General features: G+C 35.6%; 1 protein-coding gene across 2 annotated transcripts in view; it reads left to right on the forward strand.

Moving 5' to 3' along the window:
* Positions 1–3,931: 3,931 nt before the first annotated feature.
* LOC117113648 (gamma-aminobutyric acid receptor subunit beta-3-like) overlaps positions 3,932–11,336 on the forward strand; it is a 32,928-nt gene continuing 25,523 nt past the window's right edge. The window contains exons 1-2 of one of the 2 annotated variants that reach the window (XM_033257053.1): positions 3,932–4,250; positions 4,356–4,465. In XM_033257053.1, coding sequence (XP_033112944.1) covers positions 4,186–4,250; positions 4,356–4,465 — 175 coding nt within the window. In that variant the 5' untranslated portion in view covers positions 3,932–4,185. The remainder of the gene's footprint in view (positions 4,251–4,355; positions 4,466–11,336) is intronic. The other variant, XM_033257052.1, reaches the window with a different exon arrangement.

Consider the following 11,336-nt stretch of genomic DNA (forward strand, 5'->3'; position numbering starts at 1 on the left):
TCACTTGAATTGTATCAAGTTTTTTAATTAAGTGCTGCGTTTGCTTCTGTTCAGTCTAAAGCCGGTTTTCCACTCGGCGAATTTATTCGCGCGACAAAGCGTCGGTTCGCTTTCTGAGCTCCGATTGGCTGCGCATTTTTTCGCTTCGCAAAAACTCCGATAGGAATGTGAATGCGCATGCGCATGAACCGACGCTTTCGATTCGAGCGAATAAATTCGCCTAGTGGAAAACCGGCTTTATACCGAATACTTTATAAGCAGCTTTAATTAACATTTTATTTTTGATTTACCGTATTTAAGGCAGACAGATCATGTAGGTGGGTATACCTCTTTATTCGTATACCTAATATAGAGCACTAATAATCCGGGAGAGATCCAACTTTTTGTGAAAGCTTGTGAAGAGGAAGAGAGCGCAATGTCAGAATGAGGATGTTTTACAGGGGTTCAGAGGTCATATCCCGAATTGAAAACTATGAATTTAGGTCTACGTAAATGCACAGAAAAAAATTGGGGAAAAAAATTATGTTGATGATGATGATGATAATGATGATGATAATGTTGACGACGACGACAACGGCGACGACGACGATTAGAGGATGATGAATGAATATAGATGACAGTGATGATGATGATGATGGAAATGATGATGATTCGGCGATTCTGAATAAACAAAAAACAGTTTGATTGCAGCGTTTTGATGGTATTTAATCTAATCACTGTTGCTTAACATCGGAATGTAATTTTTGATTTCGTGTGTGACGCGCGTGTAGGCAAATCCGCACCCCCACCCCCGGCACCCGATCCAATTCAAGTTATCTGCCAATCCCTAATAATGTGGTCTAATGAAAAATCTCGCCATGAATCCTCCCTCACCACCCTGGAAGAATTGTGTACCAGGGACAGTGAACCACGGAAACCCGGTTCACTGAACGCCTTAACCGCCGGTAGTTACACAACTGGTACCGGTAACTTGCAATCGAAAACGTTGTCTGTATTGGCAATTGATACAATCGGCCACATGAGAATTTTTGTTAGTTAATGAGAATTACAAACAGTGGTCGTCTACAGAATTTAAGTGGTCGGAAGTGGGACTAGGTATTGAAGTAGTTGGTCAATTGTAATTGAAGCGACCGGCTACTCGGTACAGTAGTTGCTTGGATTAGTGTTCAGTTACAAGAAAATGAAGTGTCCAGATAGGGTTATCACTAGGTCGCCAGGCAACATACGGAAGTCAACAGAAATTTATATCTAGTCCTACAAAATCAAGACAATAATAATTATTTTGTTTCGTCCGAAATGTGGAGGGTAATTTTAAAGTTGTTGCGTATTGTTAAATGTATAATGTCATTTGAATTCCCGTCCGTAGGCCTAATATTTCATTATTATCACATTGCTGTCGAATATAAAATGGAATATATTGGCAAAAGCTCGTGCGATATGATAATGTTATAATAACACTACTGTTATCATATAACGGTCTAGAATAACCAACCGTAAAGTGCGTAATAACTAATTGGTATTCATAAAATAGGGATTTTTTTTATCAGAGTTTCATTAATATCGTATCTTTAACCGTATGATTTTATTTAGACTGCAAGCCCATCAATTCGGTGACGGTAGTATTTTTGTTATGATATAGCCTATCTGTTTATTGCTTTAAGCTAAAAACCTTGAAGAATAATAATTTACAATATACGAGTTGCTTACAATACGACGGTGAATTATGAAGTTCATCTTTCAACATGAAAACAAGGAAATATTTCATTCATAAGCAAAGCTTCATCCGAATCCGAATTTTCGGATCGAAAGGCCCTACCGATCCGATCAGATTGAATTAGTATGTAAGAATAGGGACGCTTGCGGTCCGCGCACATGATACCAATGACACGTGGCCTGAATTTCGTTTCGGATCCGATGTGAATGCACTTTATGGCGCATAAATAATACCGTACATTAAAGCCCTGTTCAGACTATAATATTTTATTTAACAAAAACATGTGACATGCCTAAATATGGTCATACAACAGTTTTTTTCGTCAGTAATTCAGTGGTAATGCTATCTTCTGTCGTTTTTTCGTAATGTTTTTTAGTTAGTATTTGCATTTGCAGATTTTTACAGTATTTATAAGTTGCAGTACAAGACGAAGATGGGATGGGGAGGGGGATTAAAGGTACTGTAAAGCAATATCGAAACTATTTTGATCCCTTTAGCGCCAATTTATTACATGACATTAAAAAATAATCTCGTCTCGTCCTGCTGCTACTACTTAATGACTCTTTGATATTTTATGGACACGTGTGTCTACTTCGTCTACAGTATAAGAAAAACAACAATATCTGTGATTAGTTATTACGCCTACTATACGGTAAAAAAATTAGTCTGCAAAACATAAATTATTATTATTATTTTAAGTAAGTCGGATTGGATTGGATTTATTCGGTGTAAATAACAAGGATAACCCACACAAGTCTAAAGAAGCCACAATGCACACAGGAACCGTTTAAACGTCTCATCCGAAAGACGGTGCGCTATCGTAACTACCATTTCAGGCCTCCAGCTGAAACACAAGGAGAGCAACTATGGGAATTGAACCGGGACCTAAAGATCTCCACGGTTCAGCGCACACACAGTGGCTACCACCTGTTTTGCCGACTGAGCTAAACTGCGCACTCAATTTTATAAGTATTAAATTAAATTTTTGGAGACGAATGTATACGTTAGGTATTTCCATCTTGAGTTTAGTATACAGTATGTAGTTATTGTATTCTTGAAGTAGGTCGTCAGCCGACATGATTCCATAAAGAAAGCAACGCCACGACGCGCGCGCAAAAGATCGTTTTTAATGACGACCCGTTCAGACTGCCACCGACAATCAACAGACGGCGTAGCGTCGTCTAGCGCTCATAAAGTGCGGAGTTGGATTCGTCGGCCGACGTCAGTGTCACTTGATTTATTCATTTTATAGCCATAACTTATATAATAATAAAATAATAATACAATTTTTATTGTGGGGTCCCTCCAAGGAAAGATTAGTGACTTGATGTATGCGCGGCAACAAAACTCGCCTTAAATTCAAGTTAAGCTTTGGTACTTTATAAGATATTACATCTGCACATTTCGTACAGATCGCTGTGGACTGACACTCACCTTGATAGCGAGCGTTTGCAGGTTTGTACCCCGTCAGAGACGCCTTTTATTTCATGCACATGGAAAGGAGCAAACGAAAGCAAAAAAAAAAAAAAAAAAAAAAAAAAAAAATATTGTAAATACTGTACAATACACTTCTTAACTTTTTTTTTTTTCGGGATACTTTTTCAAAACAACCAAGCAAGCAATAAAGAACTTTCGTTGAGAGGCTACGTCCGACAAATTTTGCATATTGTTTTTTTCCGAGCAATGTTTCTACTTTACAGTATGTAATTATTTCGTCCATTTCTACTAGTATCAAGAACAGTTTACTTTTGCTTAGGCATTTTCTGTTATCATTTTTTAATGACTTACCTGTGCAGCTATAAGCATACATTTCGTCAACCAACAAAAGATTGCACAATAAACGCACACACGTCATCATAATAGAGGATAATTAAGATTAACTCAATATGTATAAGAAATAGGCCGAACAATAAACGATAATGCGATAAGGGTGATGGCATTCAGAACAAATAAAATGCATGGGTCAATAAGATTGAGATATATGGTTAGTATCAGTTACGAGACTAAATACAATACTGTATAGCTGAAAACCCCATTATTTAGTTCATATACATATTTATATATTTTCAGGCAATGAATTTAACTAGGGCTAACAAGTTGCCATAGTAGCATTTAACCATTCTACTTAGGCCATAGGATCCTTGATCGGTTTTATTATGCAGCGTATTTCTACGTCGTCTGAGTAATAGTGAAAGTTTGAGTATTATTGAATGATATTACATCACCGGAAGCATGGAGCCAATCAATATATTACCAATGTTTTAAAAGTGATCGTTAGATTCCAGTTGTACGCGACCAGGCTCTGAGGCAAAACAGTCTATCATAATTCAATTTAGGGATTGTTTGGCGAACTGCGCAAACGCGGTATTATGGATATTATTAAAGCTGTCAAGTAAAGAGGCTTGTATCTGTTGTATGAGTACAGTAGCTAACGAAAGATCAACCTCTGGAGGTTACGCTGTAGATAGAGAATGTGGTTGGCGTATCGTCTGCTGTACTATTCATGTATCTTGAGCGCCTTTCTCATACAAACTAAGTAATAATGTTTCTTATTATGCAACGGTATATAGGCTTTGTTATCGTTTACATTCTGCGACGGTGCATTTCTATGTTGTTACCAACATTTTATTTCCTTTCGCAGAGCGCTCAGTACTGGTAAACATACTAGTCAGCTGGCAAACGGTCGAGAGATCGTAAACATTACACATCTAATGGAAGGATACGACATCAGATTAAGACCCGACTTTGGTGGTAAGTACATATTGATAATTATTTTTAATGCTTTCAGCGATATGATAGGATACAAAAACAAAGTGAATTTGGTAGTTAAAATTGTGAATGATATTCAATCTAAATGGTAGCATCTTTTTTTGCGATGCATTGAAGAATACAGTGAACTAATAGGGCCTACTTTTGAAAATAACGTAATAGAAGATATTTATGACGTAATCAATAACAATTAAAAAAATAACAGCAGGTTGTGTATATCACTTTTTCTGTCAATAGTAGCATAACTAAATAATCTAACATCTAATAACAACAATATGTTGCTGTTTTAAGTATATGCTTGAATTGTAGAATGATTGACATAGTTCTCAAACGCATCTAGACACACACACACACACACACACCACACACACACAAACACACACATATATATGTATATAGTATATAGTATCTAGTACTATATATATATATATATATATATAGAAATTCGAACAGCGTTTCTGAAGCGCTCCTCTACGCCAGCGCCCCTACCATTTTTATACACTGATGCGGTGGAATTTCCGGTCCGAAAGTTCGGATTCGGTGAGAAAGCTACTTTAGAGTCTTAGACAATTGCGTGGTTTGTTTTCTGACAATCATACTTGATTATATTGTACACAGGTCTATACCAAAATAATATGAGATAGAATTAAGAACACTATCCCAACAGATCAGCACACACATAGGCCTGGTTTCCATAGAAATTGCTACACTCATTTGGCGACGCTGATTGGTTAGTTGAATTCAGTTAGCGTTCCCGATTGCGTCGGAGACAGCTACCGTACGCAGTGCAAGGAATGCAGTAAAAAAAAAAAAAAAACAAACAAGAAAACAAAACAAAACAAAACACAAACCTGTAGTGAGAGTGTAATGATTGTATGGAAACCAAACCTTTATGATCACCATGTTCTTCAGTCAACTGTCTGTGTAATAATAAATTGTTCTCTGGATCAGACTCAATGTGTTTTTAGGTAATTAATGTTTAACATTAAGCGTACATACATGCTGACAAGGCGGCTAAATAGCCTGTATTCGACCTAAGAAAATATTTGTCTTTAACCTACAACAGAGAAGATAATCATGTTCACGCCGCTATGTATTGGAAAAAAAAAACATGAACTGCCGGTCTGATAATTTGTATGACACACGACAGTTGAATTTATGTCAATATTCGAATGTTTGTTAGACAGACTACTCTATAAAAAAGAGGATATTTCGTAATCGTAATAGGGATGTTAATGGGTATTAACCGACTTAAAGAATTACTGTAAACACGCGGCAGTACTCCACTCTCGATCCTTTAATCGTGATGAGAATATTAGTGTTTTTATAGTATCATTCAGATAAACAAACTAGTAAACCAGTGGCGTTTCTAAGAATTCGCAATAAGGGCCGAGGAAGGGACTTTTACAGATGGAGGGTCCCCAGCCGGACCCCATCATGTTTAGGGCTAAAATAATAATTCTAAGGCTTTGCCGCCCACGCCTCCTCTAACTGGACGAAAATAGCACACGAAACTTAATTTGAATGTAGTAATATTCTCATCAAATTTTCAACGTAACTGTAGTTAATTTGAATTATTTTCTAATATTGAGCAATAGTAAGTTATAGGCAATCTAAATTTTAAGTTTATTATCAACCTGTGTCAGGTTTTACTATACAATCAATCAATTTTATTGGCAGTATCAAAACCATAACGATACATTCAAAATATAAATGACCATACAAGAAAATATTAGTTGATAACATTAAATTACTCGCCTAATAGGCACTTCTAATGAAATTGACAGTAGGAGAGTTTTTCAGCCTGATCTACAAGGAATGTAAACATATTCTTTACTGTAAGCAGATGATCAAAATGTACAAGCACTTAGTATTTATTAAGCATGATCATTCTCGGAATATGATATGCATTGGTTAATATAGAAGGAAATCATGTACCGTATCTTGTACACATATAGTATAACATATACTGTAGTTCTATCACACGTTTTACATCGTTCTGTACACCGGTATAACTTGAACGTTCACCTAAAAGGATGATGATTATATTGACGATGATGATGATGATGATGATGATGATGATGATGATGATGATGATGATGATGATGATGATGATGATGATGATTATAAAGAAGATGCCAGAGGTAGCACCGTCTAGTGACAAAATAGGACGATGTAGGGCCCGCACATATGAGAGGGCGGTATGCCCTTTGTTTTGGATTGTTTGGTTTTGTTAAAATTACTGAGAGGTGGTATCCCACAGAGTGATGAAGCGCCCTTGAATCGAAGACGTAAGGAAAGCGAAGTACAATCAAAATATAGATAGTATGATGATGGATGATGATGAATGACTACTTGCAATTTTTTGAACTCATCAAAATGCTAATCAAACAAGGGCAATATTGAGTCGACATTGTAAAGGATGAATGATGATGAATTTCTAACAAATATTTCGACAGCAATGACAACTTAAACTCAATTATTCGACGAGATTCTATGAATCATAAAATAAGTATGATCGTATAAGTATCATAGTTATAGAATTATGCATTAAAAAAACACAATGTTTTCAATTGAGAGCCATTTATCTGTCAGATAATAAAACGATTTTAAATGATCACTGTTAAAAATGGCCTTAAGTGCCACCGTATGATTTTTCTAGTACCAATAAGAGCATACCGTAAAATGCTCGAATAAGCGCAGCTCTCGAATAAGCGCCGCGTAATCGAGAGTATTATTATTACCCTGTGTGTAATGAAACACTTTGAGAAACAGGGTATTAGATGATATAATGTATACAATGTTAAAACGAATAAATAACACAATGAAAACACACGTCTTTCTTTATAAACGTTTATTTACGATGATGTATGACCTCATAGGCCAACTGAACTATACGGGAATACTTGAAATAGGTAAGCGCAGCTTTCGAATAAGCGCCGCACTGAAGCCTCAAAAAAATTTATAAGCGCCACGTCGCTTATTTGAGCATTTCCGGGTGACGCCATGGTGATATTGTACGCCTAACGTCTATACAGCAGTTTCACAAAATTTCGTCGCACAACAATGCAAATTTCTGCCAAGTCTCGCCCCTTGGATATTGTTGCTAAGGTCGCAAAAACGACAGTTTTTAAACATACGCAAACACGTGCGTTTGTGGGACAACACGTGTGTTTGTTGGACGCGCGCGTATTACTGGCACTGTTCTAGTTGGTCAGTTGTTAAAGATGTATTGTCTCATGCCAAATACAAAAAAAAAATCATTTTGAAATAACATATTAATTATGAACTTAAATATATAAATTAGTGAATTTAAAAATGCCCATAATTTTACAACGAAAAATGATAAAAACACTTCCAGTCACTGGAAGTATTTTATTATTCTTATTATAATTATCCAGGTTAGAAATCAGGGTACACATTCATATGTTAATGTAAAATGAGCAAGTTAATTTCAAAATCATTTTTTAATGATTTTTTTGTCATTTTTTAGGCGACAATACATCTTTAAGTTTGACACCCCGCAAAGGCCAATTTTGTTTCAGGAATAAACAAAGTTTGTTCTTTACACTAATAGAGATTGACCAAATAAATAAATATAGGCCTATACATACCGTATGTTAACGCAAAATAAGCAAGTTAATTTCAAAATCATTTTTTAATCATGTTTTTGTCATTTTCAGGCGGCAATAAGTTTGACACTTCGCAAAGGTCAATTTTGTTTCGGGAATCAAGAAATCTTGTTCTTGACACTGATAGAGATTGACTAAATAAATACGTACTGTATAATAATAAGACCTACACCGCCACCACGTACCACCACTATTCCGGGACCGTAGACCCTATGTGGTGCTTTGAAGTACTACTTTGTCGAGGTTTTATGACCCCCTGACGACATTGTGGAGCCTCCATCCCAATCCTTTTAGCTTTAGAAGCCCACAATTAATTCATCTCAGCGCCACAAGCTTTCACTTAATACTGACGGTAGCAATAATTGTGTGGATATCAGTTTTCGTTGATTTAAGTTCTAATCAGAATATGATATCAATATGGATTTAATTTATACCAAAAGACGAAATATGGAATTACGCTACGTGTCAGAGCTGCTCCTTCTGTGTTACAGGGTAGTAATGTTCCTAATGTCAGGGCTGTTGGAGCTGATGTAAGTCGATCCACTGACAATGTTACATCTTTGCATGCCCTTACTTAAGAGTCGTGTCACTTAAGTTTCGTACACGTTATATCAACAACAAATAAACCAAGTTATTCGACTAAAACGGACAGAGAATTGCAATATCCTAAATGGTCGAATTGATGTAACGATTTGCATCAATCACAGCATACCTTGCATTAAGCTACTGCGTATTAAAGCAATTTGTATTTGAAATATCACCATACACCGTTATTGTTGCCTTGGTAATGATGATGATCTTTACAATTTGGTGAACAACACTTAAATAATACTTCGAAATGCTTAGCTAAGATGTATAAATTTCATTGAAAAAATAATCTTCAATGAAAAATTTGAAATACAGTAGAACCCATCTTTAGAACCCATCCTTTGAGGCACCCCTAATTCACGGACACCCCTATTAAGGGGACACTTTTCCATGAAACGAAGGGTGATATCTTTTAAGACTACAGCCAACCCCTATTAAGGGGACACCCCAATTAAGGGGACGGGTGACTTTCTTGCAAAATGGTCAAATACCCCTATTAAGGGGACACTTAATATTTTTTTTACTACAGCGCTCTAAAAATTAAAAAAAATCAATCAACTTTACATTTTGACACTTTTGAGCAATAAACTAGAATTTTCTGCCCTTAATCCATGATTGCATATCAGTATAGGCCTACTACATGTGTTACTTCGTAAACCAATCTGGTCGATTTTGCCTCTTAATAATGGGGAATTCTTTTTCTTTGTTTTTCGTGTATTTCATATAGGATGCTAATCCACATCAAAACATATTACTCTATTCATGCTACATCCAGCTAATAGAAAGTTCTAATGTGATTGTTGTTATTTGTAAATAAACCAGTATTGCTTTACCTTCACATATACATTACATACATATTAATCACATTATACTATTTCAAACCACTTGCAATTATTTGATAATTTAATAGGAAGCTAAATATTTAAAAAAAGAATATTTAGTCATTAACATTGCATAATAAATCAATATTGAGAACATATTAAAAACTATATTGTTGTTTTAATTACATTTCTGCTGATTTCATATTATAAATGAATTATTTGCCTTGCAAATTATTGATATAAATTAGTCCTTATTCTACTGTAACTGATTCATATTTTAATAAAAATAAAATGATAAAGAATGTATGTCATCGTTATATGAAAACATGCCAAAAACCCCTATAAAAGGGGACAATTTTATGTTTTTAGTTAGTGTCTCCTGAATAGGGTAGCCCCTATTAAGGGAACACTATTTTAGGTCCCGAAGGTGTCCCCTTAATTGGGGTTCTACTGTATATACATATGTATATGTATGTGTATACATATGTATATGTATGTGTATATATGCAACGAAAATATTATTACAATATATTACATGTGTAGATCATATTATAATGTAAGCATTAGCTTGAAAGTCTCAGCGGCCCAGTTAGTGTAGTCTGCATAATTATACAGTACGGTATAGCAGAATCGTCTTGGTAGGGATTTTGTGTTACACCCGTAGATTCCTCTTCTTTACAGTTCGCCATTACAAAAGGTATACATAAGACTTACTTATGGTGTAAAACTTATTTCTTTGGGTATAAGATATTTATTAAAAGTTATTAAAAAAATAATAATAAACGTGTATTTGTCTTGACCTCCAGGCCTTAAAGGTCAAGATTCAATTGCCATCGCGACATTGAAAATAAATACAAATTAAAACAGATGTTATTAATCCTCCTGCCGATACAATTTCTTTTAAAGTAGAATATGTTTATAAATACACACGGGAACACAGTGGCATTTGGTTTTATTCGTACGATACATTACACAACTATCAACGTAAAAATATAATATATATAGGCCTAATACACGTGTATAATGCACACATATAGGCCTATAGGCCTATACATATACAACGATAATAAATAATTGAGAAAAACGTATGTCGCCATCGAGATTCGAACCCAAGACCTTCCGATTACAGTTCGGATACTCTTTCAACTGAACTCAGGACAAGTGGTTTCGCTTTTGGATTTTTCCCATTAGAACACGTTTTTTCTTAAGGTATTGCGTAATACGCAATGAATAATAGTATGAGGATTAATAACATTACGTAATGGTAATGGTGGTAATGGTTGGAGACTTATATAGCGCATAATACATGGTCGGGACTAGATGTTGCACTTTACAATAACTTTCTCCTCCCCTAAGGGTCACTTCATGTCTTCAGCAGCCAGTAAACCGGCGCACTTTCATCTGTCCACGACAGGGGCCGAATGAACCAGTACACCGGGGTAACCCCCTACTCATCTCGAAAGATGTATTGGGTTCTTTAAAGTGCACATGAGCATTTGTGTACACTGGGCCTATGGTTTATAGTCCTTATCCGAGAAGACTTGTTCCACCACCAGAACTATAGGAGCGAGCCGGACGCGAAACCGTGCTGATATTGTTGGCTATGATCACGGTGCCCCTGCTTTAACCGCTCGGCCATTTGGCCCGCTAGAAATACGCAATGAATAGTAGGATGGAGGAATTTAATTCCTTCATGGTAGGATTAATAACATCAGTTTCATTTTGATTTGTATATGTATATGTATATGTATATGTATATATATATATATATGTATATGTATATATATATGTATATATATATGTATATGTGTA

This window comes from Anneissia japonica, unplaced genomic scaffold (genome assembly GCF_011630105.1).
Source record: "Anneissia japonica isolate Jap-2015-1 unplaced genomic scaffold, ASM1163010v1 scaffold1665_len535045_cov187, whole genome shotgun sequence".
NCBI classification, from domain to species: Eukaryota; Metazoa; Echinodermata; class Crinoidea; order Comatulida; family Comatulidae; genus Anneissia; species Anneissia japonica.